General features: G+C 32.2%; 2 protein-coding genes across 2 annotated transcripts in view; both read left to right on the top strand.

Moving 5' to 3' along the window:
- The first annotated feature begins 26 nt into the window (after nt 1-26).
- LOC136971879 (peroxidase-like) lies at nt 27-12,994 on the top strand. Its single transcript, XM_067266404.1, has 15 exons — nt 27-241; nt 3,485-3,558; nt 5,123-5,228; nt 5,303-5,520; nt 5,615-5,785; nt 5,945-6,112; nt 6,181-6,282; nt 6,346-6,468; nt 6,543-6,784; nt 6,864-6,996; nt 11,690-11,817; nt 11,889-12,091; nt 12,188-12,357; nt 12,611-12,719; nt 12,875-12,994. Exons 1-15 carry the CDS (start codon nt 27-29, stop codon nt 12,954-12,956), a joined length of 2,244 nt encoding a protein of 747 aa, XP_067122505.1. The 3' UTR covers nt 12,957-12,994.
- Nucleotides 1,357-24,397, top strand: part of LOC136972469 (33 kDa inner dynein arm light chain, axonemal-like) — a 138,219-nt gene continuing 115,178 nt past the window's right edge. Inside the window, exon 1 of the mRNA XM_067267068.1 lies at nt 1,357-1,369. The gene's annotated coding sequence lies outside the window, so the exon portion shown is untranslated. The remainder of the gene's footprint in view (nt 1,370-24,397) is intronic.

The following is a 24,397-nucleotide window of genomic DNA, read 5'->3' as shown; positions in this document are numbered from 1 at the left end:
TCAGAATTTTTTAGTAACGATAGACAATGTCGACTATGTCTCAATTTTTCAACTTGATATTCATTACTTATTGTTGCAGGATTATCGTCTATGCTTTCGTGACATTTAATCACCTGGACTTTTCATATTCTGTCAATCGCGGGATACGCGAAAGGGAGAAATTTGATCCGAGAAACTGTGCCTTAGTTTTGGAAAGGGTACATCTATCCAGAGGAAGATATCATAATGACATTCGAGAAAAGTAAGTATATTTAATTTCGTATATATCAATTAGCCTTTAATCCCTTTTCCATCTTTGAAACTAGCTGATAAAAAATGTTTAATGCCGAAATTCTGTGTTGATAACGTATTAAAAGTTACGTCGAGAGTTCTACTTTATCTTTCATACGGATATTTTGTTCAAGATTTATTTTTAATAATGGTGAAAAGTACTGTTATAGTCACTCGATTCTTTTGATACAAAAGATTCGAGGCTTTAAATTTTAAACGACTTGAAAAATGATCATCTTTGATGGGATGTATTAAATACCGTTTCGGTTATAATGAGATTCTTTAAAATACGTCGAATATAAATATAAAATAATACTTTGTAACTTTGTGATTCTTTGTATTAAGATTCCCAATTAAAAAGTTAATGATGAGTTTCTTATATGCGTAGACTTATTTTATTTTTTCGTGGTTTATAAATATTCGCTAAGGAATTTCAATGACAGTACATATATAAAGGAATTTTTTTAATTAATTAAATGGCATTCTTTATTTTTAAAGTATCGGAATTATCCCTGCTATTATTTTATAACCTTACTTTGCAATGAGTGAATGACTATCCATTATCACAGCTTGATATTTTCCATGCACATTTCAAAATAAGTGAGAAATTGCATTGCAGAGTAATAAGCATTTTCGCATTAATTTCGATCCTTTCTTTGCAAATGAAAAAACTTATTAATACTTATTCTGCAGCATACCTAATACACTTGTCATAGCTGTCACTAAACACTGGTTAGCGATAGGGAAGTATTCGCTTCAGGTAATTACAATTGCTTATAAATAGGTCTATGCCATAAACAAGCACCACTTCGGGGCAAATAGTGTTTGTTTAACTATTTTTTTAGTTTAAATATTTATTGAATTAATTAATAATATGTAATTTAGTGTAATGTAATTTCACTGTAATGTAATTCAATTACACTGTGGACGTATTTAAATAAAATTTGCGGAAATAATTGTAGTTAATAAAAAATAAAATTTATTCTCTTCTATTTAAAACACGAACCAATTTTGAAAAGAAAATTCAAAAATTTAGCCTATACAATAAGTTTGTAGGCAAAATAACTTACGAAGCTATTCAATTTTAGAAAAAATAAGTTGATTTTTTGTAAAAAGTAGTAATAACTTTTCATATTAAACTATTAAAATATAATTTTTTCGGTATTGATTCAACTAAACTTTTTGTTTTTTTAAGGCATTCTCTTCTATAATGTTTCGATTTGATTTTCGAAGTCTTTGACTTTATCGAAATGACAATCTTCAGAATATCTTTCCTATGTAATTATTCTTCAAAATTTTTTATTATTTAATTCCTGGATTCATAACAATAATAATTTTAGCAACTGGTTATTATTTTGTACATATATAAATAGATTAAAACAGAATAACGCGTAAAAGTTCTGTTTTCCCCATACGAAATCATTGTAAAAAGAGCGAGAAGAATTTTTCTAAAATATGTTGATAAGCAATCGAAAATATTTACGCCGAAATACTTATAATAGATATTGTTTAATTATGTGAAAATCTAGTCAAAGTTTTAAAGTTTCTTTCCTCAAATTAAGTATGAGGTAAAGCATCTTTCCTTTATTCTTAGATATTATCAAACAGTGAAACCTATGGCCTATCCAGATTCCATTTTTTACTATAGGAAAAACTCGCATTCTACCATTTCTGATTCTCATTCTTCCATTCTATGGACGAATGAATTCAGCTTCTATTGGCGAAAGTTCTTATAAATTTTTCACATTTACATTGCTATTTGAAGTAAAATTCTTCTAATTTTTTCCTGCAAATAATTTAATTCTATTCTTCAGTTTTGGCACAAAAAATAGTGTTGAAGGTTCTCAAAAAACTATTGCAGTATATGTGGCTTTAATACAGAGTTTTAATATCTTTCCCATTCCTATTCTACACATATCTTTCTCCTTTCTTGAAGAAATAATGAATTAATGATGATTATTTCGGTTTTATTAGCTTTTCTCTCTACAACTTTGGGTATTGTCATTTTTAAATGATATAAATCTTTATAACTAACTTATTATTACAACATTAAAACAAAAATCGTTATCTTTTTGAATTTAAGCAAGTTATTGCCTTTTCTAAATTATAACAAAACTCCAATAATAAATGGTTTGAAACGATATATAACATGGTATATAAATCAATCTTTAGTTACACTTCTTCTATTGCAGCTTGTCCCATTTTATATGGAATCGCTTTATTTGATGAGTTTTCTTCACTGTATCCGATTTGCAGTCACATCTTTCTTTTCTCCAGTTCTTTTTCCTTCGTATCCACTTTAATTACATCTATCCCCGTCACCCTTGGTCTTCCTCTACTTTGCTTTCCTCCTATCTCCAGGTAACTTTCTTCCATGGCATGTCCGTATCATTATAGCCTTCTTGTATATTGTTGGAAACACAACTACTTTAACTGTTTTTCGAATGTACTCATTTCTAATTCGATCAGCTTACATTCACCTAAGCATCATTTCTGCTACTTGTATTCTTCTGTTAGCCAAGTTTTATTATAACTTACAGTTCATTATTTACTATTTCTGATACTAGAACTTGGAAATTAAAAAAACTACAGTATATTCAATTAGACGTATCATTCGTATATTTTCCTGTTATAGTTGTTTTCTTGTAATTATTAATAAGGTTCAATAAAAATGAAATTCAGTAGAAAGGTATAGGATTATGTCAAGGATTATAAATATATTTCGAATGCTCCAGGCGATTAAGAAGAAGAAGAAGAAATTGAGGAAAACTGACAGATTGCATTTTAATGAGGTTATTTCTTCTGTACTCAGTATTTTATTACATGTGTGAGATCAAAACAGTTAAGCTAGTAAGATAAAGCTTGGGGCCTCAGCTTTCAAAGTGCCACTAAATTTTTATTTTATATTATATTTTAATTTATATTGTACACGTCTTAAAGTTAAATAATTTAATAAAGACTTTGCTACGTATCAATAACCCGAGTAAATGGACATATGTGTCTTTTTAATACAATTAAAAAAAGACTGCTTCTCTATTCAAACTGCATTGCTTTTTTACAAATAGATAACGGTGAGATGAAAGAATAATAGCGAGCGCTGGTAATTAACATTTATACAGTATGAATTTTAATGGTTATACGTACATTAATAAGTAAATATTATATGAAAAATGTAAATTATATATTTATGTGATTTTTTTTTTCTATTTCAAAGACCTCGAGAGACAGAAACTTGCATTCGTTTCGTAGATGTCAACAGAGCATTGTCAGAAGCTAAAAGGAAAACAAGTAAGATATTATCATAGAAAATAAAAATAATTAATTATAATTTAAATTATCTAATTTATATTTAGAACCATTTCTCTTATGTTTATTCAATTACTTCTTATCAGATTTGAATTTAAAAATTTTAACTGTTTGTCTGAACTTTCTGTTTAATTATTAATTAGTTAATTTAATTATTATTGTAAAAGTTTATATATAACTAAAACTTTTGGTCTTATGTTTCAAATTAATTTTATATCTATTTTTTAAAGTATAAAACGTCTTTATTATAGAGATTTGAAATTATTATCTTAGAAAATTCGATGTTAAAGTATAATTTGATAGATAAAAAATAATTGAAACTTTATAAATTTTTACTCGTTACCTTCATTTTTTTAAGTTTTATAAAGTATCGAGTAACCTAAAATAACTTGGATAAAGGAAGATTATATAAATTTTGCTAATAAAAGTTATGTAAATTAATCAAAGAAACAAAGGAGGTAATTGCATATAAAATTGAAAAATTTAATTTCAAATAGATTCTCATTAAAATGAAATTACAAAATTAAGCATATAAATACACAAGAATCTAAAGTACAAATACTCTCTTCTATTAGATTGTTAGTTTTTATTACTTATTATCGCTTCTCACGTATTTAAAAAATATTTCGTATTATTATATAATTTCATACGAAACATTCGTAAATCTAGAAAAAGTATTATACAGTATATTAGTGTTTTATATATTTTGCTTTAATATATACAGTTTACAGGGTAAAGTATAAGTAATGCACTTTTTCTGGGTGTATAGTATACCTGGTATTAATTGTTTTTTTAATTTAATTTTTTGTTTCAGGCTGAAAAAAAACGATTAAACAGGTTAGGTGTGAAGGAGCCATGTTACTTTTTAGTAACTAATCGTATCAGTATTACAGTAGTAACGCGTAATCGCATTCTATTCTGTTATTTTGCTTAATCTATAAACATTGAAACGCAACGAATATCCAATATAATGCCAAATTATTATTTACGTATCAGAAAATAACCGTTATTTAGTTTTATCAATATTTCTTTTCTATTTTTCGGTAGTTTTTTCCTATTATTTTTTTCATATTCGGATACCAAACAGTGACCGAATGGATAAAACCACTAAACACAGCTCGGAGGTTCGGCCTCATTAACAACGTGGAGTTTTGCGGTGTTTTTATGTGTCTAACAGGTGTACAGGTGTACAATACTGTACTATACATCCATAAAAAGTGCTCAATAATTTAATAATCTCCATAATTTTATTAAGAAGAATTAATATACTGTAAAATTCTAAAATATAATAATATATTTTAAATAAGCTTATCTTTCTTGCTTTTAACTTATATATATATATAATATATATATTACACATGCATATTTGTAAAAGTAATTCAGTTTATAAGTATGATACATCATTAGATTTAGATTAATATCTATTAAAATAAATGATATCAAGTTCCAAATATCGATGTATAATGTAACTGTTTAGTTTTGCATGATAATTGAATTAAAATTTTTGAAAAAAAATGGAAATAAACGACGTTTTTTGTCGTTTTAGATTACAGACATCCGGTTTCAGTCGATCAAACGTTGGAACCGAAACCCGTTGACATTGCAGAAACATCAGAATTAGTTTTGGAAGTGACTAGAATACTAGCGGATCAGTAAGTTGCAAAGAAAAAAAACCATGTTATAGAAAATTTCATTGGGATATTAACACGTGAATATTGTTACGCAGATTTCGATTATCCAACGAAGAAATAATCAGAGGACTCCCGCTCATTGACACTAGCAAAACCGACATTTGGTCGATCTGTCCAGCTTTTGTCAAGCCGATCCCGTGCACAATTGATAAATATCGAACATACACGGCCCATTGCAATAATATCCATCAACCTAATTGGGGTGCCACACATACTGCTTTTGTTAGATTCCTACCTCCCGCTTTTGAAGATGGTGAGATTTTTAATCGTGTAAATAAATTCATTTTTTTTTTACGTGGATTGATATTTATTAATGCAAAAATTGAATTCTTTTACATTAAATTTAGGAATTTCTACCAGTCGTATTTCGGTAACTGGTAAACCTTTGCCTTCTCCACGATTGATAAGTTCGATAGTTCATCGCGATTATAATGTACCGAGTGAAAAATTTACCGTATTGTTCATGTCGTTTGGTCAATTCATTGATCACGATCTTACTTTTGCTACATTGCCCGAAGGTAAGTTTAATTGGAAAAACTTTTATAAAGTTAACCTGCAAATTATGTTTTTCAGGATATAATTGGAGTCTATGATAACTTTTTTTGCTTTTAAAAGTTATCTACAAAACTATAAAGGTAATTAAAAGCTAATTAATTCTTCTAATCCGTTAATTTTAGGCAACAATGGCCAACGAATTCAATGCTGCGGTAAAAATAACAAGGAAAAACATCCACTTTGCATGGAGATCGAAGTTCCAAAAGACGATCCGTTTTTTTCACGATTTAATAAAAACTGTTTGGAATTTAAAAGAAATTTAGCAACGCAACGACCCGACTGTACATTAGGTAAATTTACAATTCGTATAATTCAAAATTCATTAAGAAAAGAGTGAAAAATGACTCTCTAAATACAGGACCTCGCTCCGTGCAAAATATGCTTACTGGTCCCATAGATGCAAATTTTTTGTATGGTTCTACGGAAGAACTAGCTAGACAGCTACGTACCGGATATAGAGGTCAGTTAACGAAAAATAATAATAAATTTATTTAATATTAATATTAATTCATTTAACATAAAGGCTTGATGAAAACGTGGGATATGTTTAAAAGAGAAGGATTGAAACCTCTTCTTCCTCCGTTGACCTTAACTCCGGAAAGAGAATGCATTGCCAGACCAAGAGACATATTCTGCTTTAATGCTGGTAAAATTATTCTTATTTTTAAATAAAAGAATGAAACTTTTAATATTTGTTTACAAATGAATTAAATTATTCAGGTGATAGTCGAGCTAACGAACAAATACATCTGGCTATATTACACACTTTATACGTTAGAGAACATAACAGGATTGCCGAAATATTAGGAGATATGAATTACCACTGGGACGACGAGAAAATCTATCAGGAAACTCGTCGAATTTTAGCAGCAGTCACTCAGCACATCACCTATAACGAATACATTCCTTTACTATTAAACGACGATTATCTAGAACGTTATAATTTAACATTAAAAGACGAAGTTAGTCGGTTTTAACGTAATATTTATTTTAATACCGTTGGGATTAACGTTGATTATTTAATAGATTTAAATATTTCAGGGTTACTGGTACGGATTTAATCCGGACGTCCATTTAGGATTGTCCAATTCCTTTCAGACTGCCGTATTTCGTTTTGGACACTCTCAGATTCAAGGAACTGTTACCAGATATAACAAATATCACGAATATGTTGGCAAGTATTTTCTTTATTTAAGCGGATATGTATTATTATTATTAGTGAATGAAAGAAAATGCCCAGAGGGCTCATTTAAACGAGGCCAAACAACCGATAACAATCAACTTTGGCCACTCCAATAAGACTTCCAAATATTAAATAAAATACAAAAATTACAAATATAATAAAACTAGCATTAAAATAATTCGGGTTATTGGTTCAGAAAGCAGGAAGTTCATTTTTGTTAATTAACTGGATACGCTATTATATTCCGAAAATAATGAGGCCTCCACACTACGGAAAAATGATTAGGCCTAATAACCTATAGGATCTGGTTACATTAGATTTATGTGTGTAAATATTTGTAAGAATATTTAATATTAGTACAGTGTTACGTATACTATAGACATAAATACAAATTTAGGTTTTTTCAATAGGTATATTTTATATAGGTATATTCAATAGGTATATTTATATAGGTATGTTTAATAGATACATTTATATAGGTATGTTTAATAGGTATATTTATAAAGCATTTATCATTTTAAACCGGTTAAAAATGATAAATGCTTTATTAATATACCTATTGAAAGCTGAGATTAAAGTTTATTAATGATATTTTAATGTGTTTCATGTTATAATACTAGTTAGGTAGAAAGACTCGTTTAAATTGCTTCTTCAATAAACAATCAAAACATTGTAGTTAGTTTAAGTATAAAATAATTATACAATTTAATACAATTATACAATACAATTACATTAATTTAATACAATAATTATACAATACAATTATACAATTATAATTATACAATAAAATAATTTGTAGCATTCGATCTTTCTTCCATTTGTATAAAATAAAATTTTATTCCTAATTTAAGCATTACGTAATAGAAATAAATATTTCTGACCTAATTGAAATATCGACAACTGAATCGGTTACGTTGAACAGAAGCAAAAAGTAACTTAAAATTGCGTCAGATGCAATTAAAAGATTAATATAAAATTGACAAAGCAATTTAAATATTTTCAATTTTTTGTGTAATAACATCGAATATGTTTTCTTTAATGATTATTACAAGAAAAATTAACATTGTGAATATCCTTTCTCAATTGTGTGGGTTAATGCTTCCTGAAAATTCGGCTGATTTGCATGGACTTATGGCGTGACAAGTCACATAGGTATCACGCTTTCGTGTGATACCTATGTGACTTGTCACGCCATAAGTCCATGCAAATCAGCCGAATTTTTGTGCTACATCAGGAAGTATTAACATGTGTTAGATTTTCTTAAAAATAATTTATATCCTCATTATTTGGAGAAAATCTAAATTTATATAAATAGTTTAAATTTAGGAAATTCTACGTTTTGTGCTTAATTTAATTTTACTTATAACAGCTGAGTTTTAACTATTTTTATATCTTTTTGTTTTTTTTCTTAAACCGGAGGGAAAAAAGTTAGAAACTTACTATGTCCTATTATCTATAAATCGATAATTTATTATAAATTATACAGAATAGAAAGATATCAAGTTTTTCAGACTTTAAAATGTTTGTTTTTCCTTTATAAATATTTAAGGGAGGAAAAAAAATTGTTCTACATTTGTCCAAAAACAATTTATGTAAAAAATCTATTTAAATAAAACAAAAACGAAATAATTTCGGTTTACAGACGAAAACAATTCGTCAAAAAAGGGAAGAAAAATTCGCCAGAAGACCGTCCAAATAATAAAACTCGTACGAAAAAGCATTTGGGAACATTTGAATATAGAAATTACAGTTTCAATTGAGAGTTATAGCTTGATGAATTCAAGCAAATTTGAATTAGGTGGACCCACATACAGTGTTGCCTTCGGACATTTTTCTTCGGGAGAATATTTGTAAGGAAATGTTTTATTATAAAAGTTTGGTTTGGGCCCTCTGTTAGTAGAGGCCCCAGGCATAGTAAATGATTAAAAGGCATTAAAATATTTAATTTAATATCAGTATGTTAATCTCTTAAAGTTTGTTTTTCCTATTTTTATCCTAATAAATATTTATTTAATAGTTTAAAAATAATTATTCCGAATATATTAATTGCGGGTAGAATATTATTTATTAATTTTCGAAACACTTACTACATTACAATTAATTTAATCAACAGAAAATTAATTAAAACCTGTTATGCGACATAATGATAATGCTATGCTTTGAATATCGAATAGATACTGGCAGATTTTTAAAAACTTAATTATCTTCTAAAGACATGTATATATATGTATATACATATTATATGTGTTTTACATTCTGAAAATACAAGTTACTTATATTATAATATTATATACGGGAGAATGGCTTTAAAAATTGAAATTGGTTAATGTTACCTATGGTAGCCAAGATGGCGACGGGGAAATTCTAGAGGCCGACGGGGAATTTCTAGACCGCGGTGGGGAAATTTTTTCGCTCTCCGTTCGAGATTGCGACCGCGATTACGTCATGATTTCGTCATCAACTGAAGATATCCGTAGAGGGCGCTTTGATTCTTCGAATTGCGTGTTATCGGAATTATGCAAATTTTTCCTCCGAGTGTGAGTGGGCGTCTTGTCGTGCCGAGAGATTTCGTTGGGTTTTTCTTACTTCTGGAATTTTTCTATTACGAGGTAATTTGTACTGTTCTTAATTTTATTTGCGAATTTAGGCTGTTGGAAAAGTTGTTTATATTGAAAAGTAGGCTAAGCGTTTTCTGTGATTTTTGGAATAGATATTTCGCAACCGAGTCATGGCGGATTGTGATTTAGAATCGGACGGATTTTGGAAACAGTGTACTGGACGACGTTTTTATCAGTTAATCGAAGCGGAGTATTCCGAGTTGGGATTAGACGAAAGAATTGATGGCGGACTGAAATTCGCCGTGAAATTAGGCCTCCAACACGCCGAGGAAGTTTGCGAGGAATGCGGCCAAACATGCAAATTGATTTATCGCAGCGACCGGAATTCTTGCGCGATGCGTTGCCGAAAATGCAGGCGGAATAGTTCGGCTTTCGATGGAACGTTCAAAGGGAAATGCGGCAATGTTTCGTGGGCCAAGCTGTTGGCATTCATATGGCACTATATTGGTTTAGAGTGCACGACGAGTAATTCGGCAATTTCCTCGGGCGTTTCTAAAAAGGCAGGAATAGACTGGGCTAACCACGTACGTTTCGTTATGTTAGTGTCCTTACACAATCTGACATCGTTTAAAATAGGAGGCGTCGGCAAAACAGTGGAAATAGACGAAACAGTGATATGTAAACGAAAATACGAGAAAGGAAGAAAGATGAAAAGCACTAAATGGGTCGTCGGAGGTTTGTGCCGGGAGGACAAGACTTGTTTTATATGCCAGGTTAATGACAGATCTGAAATAACTCTCAATTGGATCATTTCGAAATACGTTAACTCCGGCAGCTCAGTGTTCACAGACGAATGGAAGGGATATAACCACATCGACGATTTAGAAGGTATAGAAATTTCTCATAAAACAGTAAACCACTCTGAAAATTTTGTCAACCCGATTACAGGCGTTCATACTCAGAATATCGAAAGATTGTGGGGTCACTTAAAAAACAAGAAGAATTTGCCGAAACATTACACAGAAGATTTGTCGGATTCGTATATGTACGCATTCATGTATAAGAAGTATCACAATTGGACGTTAAAAAATCCCGGCGAAAAATTCCACACCTTTATCAAACACGTCAGAATGATATTTCCCGGTCGCGGAAAAGTACCTAGTTGGAAAGAACCGGAGACCATTCCGGCCGCTCCCGCACCTATTGCCAAGAAGAAAAAGGTGGAAAAAAACGAGAACATTGTTAAAAGAAAAGCGCAAAAGAGATCCTCTTCTCATGCCGGAGAATCAAGTTCAGTCGACGGGAAGCGAAGAAAAAGAGGAAAGGCTCAGTAACAAAGTAAGTGCTCTTGTTTTTTCGTTCGTGTTTTTTAGTATTCTTAATATAGACCGTCGGGTAGAAATAACCTTCACGTCGCCGTTTAAATGTACGGCAGAAAGAAAAAATTTCGCGGTCGCCGCGTGCAATATACGGGGGGGGGGAAAAATCCCTGCCGCCGTCTAGATTGTAGGGTAGAAAAATTTCCCCGTCGCCATCTTGGATACCATAGGTAACATTAACCAAAAATTGAAATATGCAAATATGAAAGGTATCTAAAATAGAAAATATTGTAACTATAAATCAAACTTTATAAAGGACTATAGTATATAGAAAAAGTAATTATATTTTCTTATATTTTTACTATAAAATATACGTCATAAACATAATAATTAATTAAATGATCCGCACTATTTGTTCTTACTTTATCATTATTCACTACTTAATTACTTCCAATATTGTAAGATGGGCTGAATACTTATACATTACTTTCTGTTTAGTAATTCATACAAATAATAATTGATCAAATCTCGTCTCTCGTTCGTGCTAAGTAATTACATTTTGTAACAGTTTATCTTTTAATAGACACAACTGAAGCTTGCAACTTAATCTATATAAAGCTTCGGAGGCTTCATTTAAATAAAACAAAAATTACTTCCTAATACGAATAGAATTATTGTAAAGTCTCTTACATTGGAGATCAAAGGGCACCACACATTCCTACTTGTAAACATTCTAGCTACTACGAAAAATTGTCGCTTCTTTCTTTAAATCGTTTACTCTCTTTACATGAATAATTCTTATTGCAGACGAATTCGAATTGAGGAAAGTACTTCGCCAACCGTTTATTCTATATAAACCCGGAATGATGGACGAGCTGACTGTAGGAATGATAAACACACCTTCTCAAAGACTTGATCCTTTTGTTTCCCAGGAGGTACATTTTTAAATTTTACTCTAAAAATAGTATCCTCGGGAATAAAATGTTCTGAATTTAATCATTAAAAGGTAACAAATCACATGTTTGAAAGACCGGACGAAAAATTTGGTATAGATTTGGCATCTATCAACATTCAGAGATCAAGAGATCACGGAGTGCCCGGATATAATAATTTCAGAGAATACTGTGGTTTTCCTAGAGCTCGTACATTCGAAGATCTGGAGGCGTATTTGAGTAATCGTACAGCTCTTAAATTTTCTGAAATATATAGGTAAATATAATTTTCCCTTTTAAAATTTTTAATATCTGAAGTGTAGGAAAAGTCGAAATGTTAAATGATATGCTTTACTACGTTATTATATTTTAGTCACCCTGACGATATCGACTTATGGAGTGCCGGAATATCAGAATATCCACTTCCCGGAAGTGTCTTGGGACCAACGTTTTCTTGTCTTTTAGCTAAACAATTCAGTTACTTACGGCATGGAGACAGATTTTGGTACGAAAATGACGGATTTCCATCTTCGTTTACTCCAGGTTGGTTTCAGCTCAATAATGAAAAAGAAAGTATAATTATAATTTATTAGTTGCAAATTTATAGCCAATTTATTACATGCCTAATTATTAGAAAAACTTAAGCTAAATTTTTCTTAATTGTTTTAATTGATGCAATTTTTAATGAAGTGATAGAAGATTATTATTTTTTAGATAAGTGCCAATATTTTAAATCGTTATTGAAATTAGAAATGTTGAAAAGTAAAAACAATTAAAAACTTAATTTTTCGTGCAGAACAACTTCGAGAAATAAGGAAAAGTACTCAAGCCAAAATCATATGCGATAATTCTGATGATTTGCCAACTATACAGAAGTGGGCTATGAAATTACCTCATCGTAGATAGTACGTTGATATAATTTTTAAAAAATACTACACCTTTTATTTACTTTCTAAACAATAAGTATTAATAACAATACACAACTCTCCATTCAAAAATATTCATTTGATTTTTCTCCAATACAATTAAATAACTATTAATAATGTATTTTTGATTCCAGTAATCCGAGAATTCCTTGCGAAGAACTTCCTTCGATAAATCTTCGTTATTGGAAGGAAGATGACAGTAAATATAAAAAATAGTTTATAAATTCTGTGAAAAATACAATAATAAATATTATCTTAAAGTAATTTCATCAGAATATGTTTTTTTTTTTTAAATTCACAGTATTGATATACAATACAGAAAATATTACAGTATTTACATAGATTAATTGAAGAATTTAAGTATTTCTTTTACAGAACAATATTAGAATTTTTTTCATTGTATATGTATAAATTTTTGAAGAAAATATAAATTAATCTGTAAATATACATCTGATGTATCCATACCTGGTATTTGTATAGACAATTATAAGATAAAACTTTGGAAGAATTAATAAAGGTATTTACAAGAATTATAGTGATTTGTAAATAAAATACACTACAGTAGATTGAAATATTCATTTTTAAATAATCTTTTCAATTTTCCGAAAAAAATTGATATAAAATTGGCATAAAAGTGCGTATAAACGAAATCAAAGGACAAATTTCTAAAAAAAAGCCTTGACAGTGATCGTAGCGCCATCTTATGTTCATAAAAATCAATTTTATTTCAAATGCGGTATAAAATAATTTATACTGTATTACTAATTTAAATTAAATCATTTACACTGTCGTAAAATAATTAAAACTTAAACTTATTTGTTACTGAAAATATTAATTTGCTTATAATTTTTTATAACAAAACTTTCAAGAATGTCACTTTGAAAAGGAATGTAGATATTTATTAGATATCTTGGATGTACTGTACAGTACGCTTTAATAACGTTTCTATTTAATTAAAATTTAGTAGAAATAATTTTTCAGATCAATTTACAGCATTTATTTTTTATTATTTGCACTCCGTAGGCATTAAGAGGGCTTTTTTTCTTCATATTATCGTGTGTTTACTCAGGCTCACATTATAGATGAGGCCCGAATTGCCATGAGAAGTCGTTCCAAATTTGTTCATTTCTACTAAAAAAATATTCCGATTTGTTTTTAAAAAGTCAAATAGAAATTGTAGGCGATTGCAGTGGCGTAGTGGGGGCGGCACTTTTAGGGGACGGCAAAATTTCACAAAAAATAATAATATCATGCAAAAATAACTAAATAAGGGGCCGGCGAAATTTTCCTCCGCCCCGGGCGGCTGACACCCACGCTACGCCACTGGGCGATTGATGTCGCGCATGCATTCGCCAGTATTGTCAAGCCTTTAGTAATCTTTGACGTACGCGTCGTGTTCTGTAGCCCTGTGTAGCGCTGTGTGATGGTTTCGTTCAATCATTAATAATGGATCAATGATTATATATGGCTGTAATCTAGCATTTTTTGTTTTTGCTCTTCTTGCGCTGTGGGCACAAGGTGTTCCTCTACATTTGATCAAGCCTACCAGTGGCCCCGTGGATAAAACTATTGCACACTGCTAATTGCTGGGGGGGAAGTTGGCGTAGAGTTTTCTGGGTTTTCTTCACGTTTTTAACGCGTAAAAGGTTCCAGTTTCCCACAGAAAGTCCTCCCCAGGGACATCTTTCCTTTGAAGATCGTCCACGTGTTACTTTGCGGTACACAAACAATTTATAAACATTTGATCGTGTCCATCATAAATTCGGCCAGATCCACAATGGCTACTGTGTTTTATAACATGATAACAAATAAAAAATGTTCAATAATTGATAATTCAACAAAATTAATTTAATTAGAATTTTTCATTAATTTTCTAGAGTAACTACTACCTACCAAATAAATAAAGATGTTTGTTTGTTTGTTCGATGTACACTCCTAGGCCATTTGACCAATTGCTCCGATACTCAGTAGTTACGATCAAATTCGTTTAACTTGAAAAATGTCGTATATCCCACCACAAAATATTGATTGCATTTCTAGAAATCAATTAATTTCTATTCACATTCGATTTGTTTAGTTTCACGTAGCGTCTTCTATTGGAAAAAATTAACAAAATAGTAAACTAAATATAATTCTTATAAAAAAAGGATATAATTTAAAAAATATATATATTATATTCACTCAATTGCTATAACAACGATATAGCGCTATATCATTACTGAGACAGGTAGCATATAGCATTTGCCTGCATGAAATCAAGTGTTTAAGCCTGTGAAAAGCCTATAAGTATTTAATTTTTACATCTAACAACTCGGGTTTTTTTTTATTTCTGAACGGTACTTTCTTAATTTTAATAAGTGCCCTCCAATAGCTGAGTGAATAAAGCCTACGAACACTGGTAGTTAGTCGTGGGTTTGGGCATGACCAACGGGCTGGCCACATGGACTTTGCAATGCGAGAATAATTGCTTCGATTCAAATCGAAGCAATTATTCTCGCATTTTTATAAGATTACTATTAATTTTTTTTAACTTAAATGTTGTTAACCTTAACGTCCGATGAAAGACTTCGTATGACTTATTTAAATTAAAAAAGTCATACGAAGTCTTTCATCGAACTTTTTTTTTTTAACTCTTTCCGCCCTGTGGGCACTAAGAGGGCCTCTTTTAGAAGGCCCATTATGGGTTCGGCCAGGCCCACAATGGGGCGACCGGGTGGTGAAGGACGGGGCCCGACATATTCGAACGGACCACCCCCCGAAAAATTCCTGGGGATTATTCGACCCATTCGGATTCCCTCACCACCCGGCCGCCCCATTGTGGGCCTGGCTGAACCCATAATGGGTTTGCTATAAGAGGCCCTCTTAGTGCACACTGGGTGGAAAGAGTTACAAAAAAAAACATTTAAAATATTATATTTTCAATTGGTGTCTACTTGATCATTGAAAGTGTGCCATTTCATACCATCCGAGTATCGCGATAAACGTGATGATGGTAGGCTAAAATAACCAAACTCTTTATATTTTATATGGTTTTCGTTTTAATGTTTGTTATATTATAGTATTTGATTTATATAACTACAAAGGTTATCTTATGTAAGGGTTTATCATACCAAGTAACCAATCTAACACATTTAAACACTTTTTGTGGTTGACTACACCTATAACACTGTACTTATGAAAATCAAAATCGTGTATAAACACGGTGTTTGTGGCACGGCTTTATGGCACAGGGCACAGTATACATAATTTTGAGTTTCATAGGTATAGTATTATAGATGTAGTTTAATCACAAAATACAGTATGACGATTCGTTTATAATTAGCGATTATTATGGCATTCATGGAAATTGCTCCGCTCGTGTGCCAAACTTTACTCATGCCATACATGCCTATATTATAAATTAATTGCATACTATACTATTATTCCTCTACACAATTTAAAAAATTTTTTAAATGTGTTAGATTTGTCACTTGGTGTGATAAACCCTTACCTAACTTAACCTTTGTAGTTATATAAATCAAATACTGTAATGTAATATAATAGAAGGGTTAGAAGTAATCTATTAGATTATTTCGTACTTCTAAACTTAATCTCTGGTGATGTTAATTTTTGCCAGGGCAACGCCGGGTTATCTGCTAGTTAATTATTTATGTAATCTCTTAATATGTCCTCTTCCTCATTGTTTAGCACTACAGTATTAGTCTTAATTTCCATAAGATCGCTAATTTTTCCTGATTTGGCTTTGTTTAATAGCCTAATGCCTTTTCAATAGATTAAATACATCTAGATACTCAACTTCCTATACTTTCTATTGCAACAAACTTTTCCTTATCAGCCAATTAGCGATCGTTAGGGTTTGCGTTCAGCGCTCGTCAGATATCGGAACTAGAAATGTGTCATACGCAAGAAATAAATTTACTACATGCATACGAATCTAATAGAAGACATGATTACACGCCAAAATATCCAACTACGATTATTGTTTCCTCTAGTAGATAATATGTGAACAAGTAAATAACCTTCGACGGTTTTGAAACAGAGTTCCCTCACCTTTACCTCTTCCCTCGTGATTATGCGCCTGTTTCAGATTACGCTTGTGCTTTCAGAAGCTAATCAACAGTGCAGTAGTAATAAACCGGATGAAGATTCCCTCATGTAAACTTTGATTTATCTTGCCAATCAGACCGACAGAGCATATTTTGTTGCGATATTTACCAATTCAGTAATAACTCGAAGTGCACAGTGCGACATGCTCCCTGTCGATCAGAAGAACCGTTTGAATGAAACGTAAGGACAAAAACAGACATTTTAACGATTCCCTGAATTACTATACTTCTATTACTACTAAAAATCAAAAGACAATAGCTATGCTATTCACCTATAACTTACTGAGCACACTGAAACAATCAGCATACTGCTTTGTATGCTGATTGTTTGCAGATCGCTCCGATTTTCATTTTAAATAGGATTGGATTAACTTATTTGATCGGAAGTTAGAACTAGTATTATGGATAGAAAATCAAGAAGCACAAAAAGCCTAGTGTCCATATTTCTGCAATGTATATTTATTACCAGTAGAAGAAAAATCACGAATGGAAGATAAGACACAAAGGTAAATTATTGAAGAGACGGTTTGAAAAGATTGGCTACAGTTATTCTGACTTTTGTATCCATGCCTTTGAAGTTTCAAAGTCATTAGGGTGAGTACGTGATAGGAGATGTGAGGACTTTTCTTCCTCACTTTGGTTGTAATGATGTCCACTTATGATTCGGTACTTAAAAAACTTAAACATATCAGCGTATTGTACTAAAACACCCAGATTCAAAACCAGTTTATTCGAATACTGAATAATGCATTTTTAAGAATAGTATTATAAGCATAAATCAAGTATTATTATTGTTGTGTTAAGTGAGATATACTCGGTTAACACCGGTGGCTGCGTACTATGCCGGACCAAAGTCAAGGCATAGTAACCAAGACAGAAATTGAAGAAGTGTATCAGTGTGTGCGTCTGTGTTCAGGAACTTTCTCACAATATGACATGTATTCAATATAGTGGCCTTCTGTAGTGTGATGTATGTGTTTCTATTCAATTGTAATGTGCCCAGGCTTTTGTGTAGTGTGTGTGGTATGACACCTGTAGAGGAGAGAACAACAGGTACAATAAGCACCCCATCCATCTTCCACAGATGACTTATTTCCTGGGCGAGTTCTGTGTACTTGATAATTTTTTCAGTGCATACGTTTTGTATATTGTGAGTGTTTGGAATAGATATGTCTATAATGTATGTGATTTTATTGTGTTTGTCAATGAGTGTGATGTCTGGTCTGTTGTGGTAAATTGTTTTATCTGTGATTATGGCTCTGTCGTAGTACATTTTGTGCGTGTTGTTTTCCAATACTGTCTGTGGAATGTATTTGTAATATGGTTCGTGGATGTCTACTAATTTGTGTTTCCTTGCAAGCTCTTGGTGTATTATATTTGCTACTTGATTATGTCTGTGTAAATAATCTGTTTGTACCAAGAGCTTGCAACCAGAGGTGATGTGTTGTATAGTTTCTGGCATGATGTGACATTTTCTGCATGTGTCGTTTGTGAGTGTTGCATCTTTGAGTATGTGTTTTCTGTAGTTTTTAGTATTTATGACCTGATCCTGTATGGCAATCATGAATCCTTCCGTCTCCCCAAAGAGGCATCCCCGAGCTAACCAGCTGTTTGACGCAGTTTTGTCAACAAAATCATGGGCCAGATCATAAGGATGCCTGCCATGGAGTGCCTTTCGAGCCCACGATTGCTTAATGGTGTCTATGCTTTTTATATGTTGTGTTGTGTCCATATGATGTGAGTGTAAGTTTAATGGTGTGTTATTCGAGTCTGCTAGAGTTACTGCTTTATGTAATTGTGATGTTTCTTGTTTTTTGTAGAAAAACTCTCGCAGTGACTGTATTTGTTTGTAGTGAAGGTTAACTATGTCAATCAGGCCACGTCCGCCATCTTTACGTGGAAGGGTTAATCTTTCTGTGGCGGATTTAGGATGATGTTGTTTATGCTTAGTAAGTGTTGTTCTTGTTTTCCTTTGGAGTTGCTCAAGATCTGTGTGAGTCCAATGTATAACTCCAAAAGAATATGTGAGTACTGGGATGACATATGTGTTTATTGCTTTAACTGTGTGTTTTGCATTTAACTGTGTTCTGAGAATAGCATTTAACCTACTTTGGTATTCTTTAATTAATCTTTGCTTTATTTGTGCATGTTCTGTTAGTTTGGCCTGTTGGAATCCTAAATACTTGTAGAACTCGCCCTCTTCCATGGATTCAATAACGTCTCCATTTCCAAGTGCAAAATCTTCTTTCTTCAGGATTCCTTTTTCTATGTGAACTGTTTTGCATTTATCTAGGCCAAATTCCATTTGTATGTCCTTGGTGTATGAATGTGTGATTTGTAGGAGTTGATGAAGTTGTTTTTGTGTGGATGCATAAAGTTTTATGTCATCCATGTACATGAGATGTGACAGTGTATACTGTGTTGTTTTTTCATGCCTGATATTGTAGCCATATTGTGTGTTGTTTAACATGTTGGATAATGGATTCAAGGCTAGGCAGAACCAGAGAGGACTCAAGGAATCTCCTTGAAAAATTCCTCGCCTAATAAAGATTTGGTTTGTTTGTATGGAAGTGTTATGAACCCTGAGATGTAGTGTTGTTCTCCAGTGCTGCATAGCGTTTTGAAAGAATGTAATGAGTGATGGATGTATTTTGTACATGTGTAGAATATGTAGCAGCCAACTGTGTGGAACACTGTCGAATGCTTTTCTGTAGTCTATATATGCCATGTGTATGTTTCTGTGTTGTTTGTGTGCTTGCCGTAGAATGACTGAATCTATGAGTAACTGTTCTTTGCATCCCTTGTGATTTCTACGGCAACCTTTTTGTTGTTCTGTTAGAATGTCGTGTTCTTCAACATGTTTGTATATTTTGTTTGCAATACAGGATGTCAATAATTTGTAGAGTGTTGGAAGACATGTAATTGGTCTGTATTGTGTGGGGTCTGTGGTATTGTTGTTTTTAGGTTTCATGTAGGTGATGCCCTGAGTAAGAAAATTTGGCATGTCTTGTGGATTGATGATGATGTGTGTTAGGTGTTTAGCTAGTTCCTGGTGCAGTGATGTAAACTTTTTGTACCAGAAATTGTGAATGTTGTCTACACCAGGTGTCTTCCAGTTGTGTGTTCTGTTAACAGTGTATTGGAAATCATGTATGCTTATTTCAACACAGGGCATAGTTGGTATGTTGTGTAAGTTTCTGTTCTCCTCCTCGATCCAGCCTGCTTCAGCATTGTGCGTGACAGCACTGGACCAAAGAGAAGACCAATATGTTGTGAGTTCTTCTTCTGTTGGTGTGCCACTGTGCTGTGTATCAGTGTTTGCTTTGTTATTAATTTGTCTGTAAAAGAGTTTTTCATTGTTTGTAAATAATTTATTTTGTTGTTTTCGTAGTGTACATGTTTTGTATCGTTTGAGTCTACGTGCTTTGGCAGCAAGTTTTTGTTTTAGTGTATCAATGTATTCTGTAATGTGTGTGTTGTGACGTTCATGTTTTGTGTGTGTTTTTATTTTCTTGAAAATGTTTTTGAGCTGTTTCCTTAATTTAGGTGTTATGTTGTTTTTAGTGTATTGTGTCAGCCTGCCTAATTGCTGTCTAATGTCATTTATTTGTGTTTCTATTCTTCTCTGCCAGGCAGGTTTGTGATAGAATTGTGTTTTCTGTGTATTTGTCTGTGATTGTACTTTCAGTCCATGTTGTGTCACTACTGTGACTGCCCCAGCATAAACTAATGTATGAATGTCTGAGAGTGTAGAAATTGAATGAATGTAGTGTGGTAGTAAGTGAGTGTTTACATAATTTAGTGTTTTTCCTACTTCCTTCGACGTGTTGATTTTTGGTATTCGTGGTCTTTGTGTGGGATCTGTGCCTGTATATTTAGTGAGTGTTTCCTGAAATATAAGTGAGAGCGTATTAACTAAATCCATGTCTATGTTATCAGTGATGGATGAGGAAGTGTCTGTAGTATCATTAGTGGTAATTGTTGTATGTGTGTTATTATCAATGCTTGTTGCTGGATTATCCTGACAGGTTACATGATCTTCATTAATGTTAGATGTTTCTGTCTGTTGATGTATTTGATCAGCAACCTGTTGTTTGATAAGTTCAAGTGTTGTTTGTGGAATAAGGTTGTTGTGTATAATTGTTCTTTTTTTGATCAACAACCCTTTGTTCGGTGACAGTGAGATGAGGATACTGTTGTGTGAATCTAAGGTGTAGTTGTTGTCTGTATGCTGTCATGTTTGTTTCGAGTTTTGTGATCGTGTAGTAAGTACGGATGATAAACTCATTCATTTCTACAGTCCATTTCATCCGTTGGCGTGGTTTTCCAGCCTTTGTGGTCTGTGGATGCATTGCCACAGAAACACCAAGGCTGGGTTGGTTCCTCACATCTGTTGAGGGCATTGCAGTAGCCATGCTTGGGCCGGTGCTGCTTTCGCCACCGGTAACCAAGGGAGACTGTGGCCTATTTTTCGAACGTGAGCCTCTGCCTAACTCACGAACGCGGACCTTGTTAACCCGGGCGACGTCCGAGCCGGTATCACATTTAGATCTGGTTACTACCATGATACATATCTCCACAGAATGTGGGTGTGGTCACTCTTAGCTTCATTTCTCCCCATAGACCTTACTGGCATGGGTGTCCCTACCAGGAGCTTGTGCTCCAGCCTGCATTGCCCTATGGATCAGTAAAATTACTGGGCTCTCCCACCACGACCAGGTGGTGACCATGGGAGAGTTATTATTATTATTATTATTATTATTATTATTTATTACTCTGGATACAAGTGATATTAAACGCCACTGTGGTGATTTGAGTGAACTGAAATACCAAAAGCATTATAGTAGGTAATATTGCCAGCAATCTGTCTATTCATCACGTGTAAAATGTACTTTTTAACGCCATTTTAGTTTCTAAATTTTGAAATTTCAGTTAGCTCACGTTGCACACGCACACCTGCCTCGAGCAAAAAAACGAATGCATGCTAAAAGATTGGAATAATGACACGATGAGTATAAATTACTCAATACGCATTATAATATTATTTTATTCACATTTATACATAATAACATTTTAACACACAGTGCACATTTTAAGTTTGTTATTAATATATATAATCGAGACGAGTTAATAATAATAATAATCAGCGCAGAGCCCAAACGGTTAGGAGTTGAAAGTTGAAATTTGGTACACAGTTAGGGTGCGTCACGAGAATGCACACTAAGAAGGGATTTTTCGAAATTCCTCCCCATGGGGGAGAGGGACAGGAATAAGGCTTAATGCTTCCATCAACGATGGAAGTGTTAAGTGACAATGGAAATGTTACATAACAATAGAAGTGTTAAGAGAAAGCGACGTGCAAGACGCAGATGCAGTTTTTTTCGTTTCTGCGGGAAATCGAACATATTTTTAGACTCATCTGAAAATTCTCTAATTAGTCTGGAAACAGGGGGACCCAATTCTTGCATTCTGTGAAAACGGTGAAAGGTTGACTATAACGTAATAATCTTAATCTTCGCTATCGTAACTTTTGCCCGAGCAACGCCGTGCCTACCTGCTAGTTAATATATATTTTTAAACAAATTCGATTTAACGGACTAGCGGACATTCCTTTCTTCTGATTCGTTTGTTAAATCGAGGATTTACTGTATTTCTAATGATAGTTTTCGATAGATTTTATAATATGAAACTCCATTATATTCTTATTTTTATTATATGTATACAGTACTTAACGATTTAGATGATCAGCCTTGGACCTACTATTCCAAAAATAAATGTAAAATCATTTAAAAATTGTTCATTAATCTATGTATTTTAATGATTGAATTTACTGTTTGCTTTTGTCTTCAATACATTCGGAGATATAAAGCTTGAACAGACAATAATCATATACAGTAAACCCCTCTATAACACGGTAAATACGTTCCGTGTTATATGAATCCGTGTTGTACGAGTCACTTAAATACATGAGCCAATCACAGCCCGGCACGTGTGCCGTTTAGGGGCTACGGCTGTTTGAAAGGTTTTCTTCCATAAAATTAATCGATTCGATTCTAGACTAATTTGACTCAACATTTCCAAATTACGTATATTTTTTTCGGAATAATCCATATAAACTATGCTATAAACAAAAAATTGTAGGATTACTTACCGAGTGTGCACCGTTCGACGACGCCATTGCTTAAGCTTGTTTTCATCGTGAAGCGGCTCATCGAAACGGCGGACGCGTATTTCCTGATAAGTTATTTTTCTACGAAAAATTCGCTGAACTTTTGAGACATCATTAATAAAAATATAATTTTTATGGCCATTGAATAATAAATGTTTTTTAGTAGGTCCACTGCTCGTTTAAACTCAACGGTTTGTGCAATGTCCACTATTGGTCCAGATTCGACCAATCCTTTCGCGCCACGAGTCGGCGATACGTTTTACCGTGTTATACGAAACACGATCGCAATTTTTTCGCCGTGTTATACGAATCCGTGTTATATGAACCCGTGTTATAGGGGTCTACTGTATATATATATATAAATATATATATATATATACAGTAAAACCTGCGTAAACCGGAAGTGCACGGTAACAGATATTTCTACCGTTTAAGCAGGTTCCGTTATAGACATGTTTTACTGTACTGTATATGCATTTCAATGTGTTTTCGCGCATGCTAGTATTTATGTACGAGTGGGTGTTAATTTGTTTTTTATTAAATTGAGAAATCATATTATAAGCAACTCCTGAAATCATTTTGGTATAGCATCTTCCCATTTTCATTTTAAATTATATAAAATAATATAGATATATAACTGTTTTAAAATTGTAATAATGTAACTTAACTATGTAGAGTTATTTGCAGATACTTAAGAAAATAAGAAAAGTGAACCAATTAATATTATTTTGTATTTAAATAATCTGAATTACTAAGAAATGTCAATTAATACGATCTTATAATTGTAAATTTAAAAAAAAAGAAAGCAAAATATAATAAATATGAAGTGCGAAGAAAAAAAAAAAAGTTCATCCGCAACCTCTTTAAATGTATTGAATTCCGTCTAAAATAATTAACGATAATTAATTGTTTTCCATACAATTTACAAATAGTAACCTAATAACTAGAAAAACTTCCTTAAACTTTGATATAAAGGAGGGGAAAAATATAAAAATATCTGACTACAATATCCTTTAATAAGACTAGAATAAAATACAACATAGCAAATCTTGGATTACTTGTTAAAAGAAATATTTCTTTCCTTTACAACTTTGTTCCTATTTAAAACGAAATATATATTAACCTGTATCTATAATTTCTATGTAGAGATCTCCCCAAAAAGAGAGAAAAGAACAAAGAAAAATATAAAAATAATTAGAATGGAACAGAACTTGATATTCTCTTCCGTTTCAATTAATCTACGATAGATGGCGACAATTTCGGATCCTTTCCGGAGAGTGTAACTCGTTTTATTGTAAAAAAAAAAAAAAAAAAAAAAACACAAGAAAGAAATAGAAGAGAATTTTTGAATTATTTCATTTGTTTTACAGTCATACCTCTGA

Source organism: Centruroides vittatus, unplaced genomic scaffold (genome assembly GCF_030686945.1).
Source record: "Centruroides vittatus isolate TY-2023 unplaced genomic scaffold, ASM3068694v2 contig_1057, whole genome shotgun sequence".
In the NCBI taxonomy this organism is placed as follows: Eukaryota; Metazoa; Arthropoda; class Arachnida; order Scorpiones; family Buthidae; genus Centruroides; species Centruroides vittatus.
Note: the sequence above shows the minus strand (reverse complement) of the source record. Positions and strands in the feature narration are given on the sequence as shown.

Coding starts and splice junctions, on each gene's coding strand:
- LOC136971879 (XM_067266404.1), top strand. CDS start 27: ATGTCGACTATGTCTCAATTTTTCAACTTGATATTCATTACTTATTGT. Junction 242..3,484: donor CATAATGACATTCGAGAAAA/GTAAGTATATTT, acceptor TCTATTTCAAAG/ACCTCGAGAGACAGAAACTT. Junction 6,469..6,542: donor CATATTCTGCTTTAATGCTG/GTAAAATTATTC, acceptor TAAATTATTCAG/GTGATAGTCGAGCTAACGAA.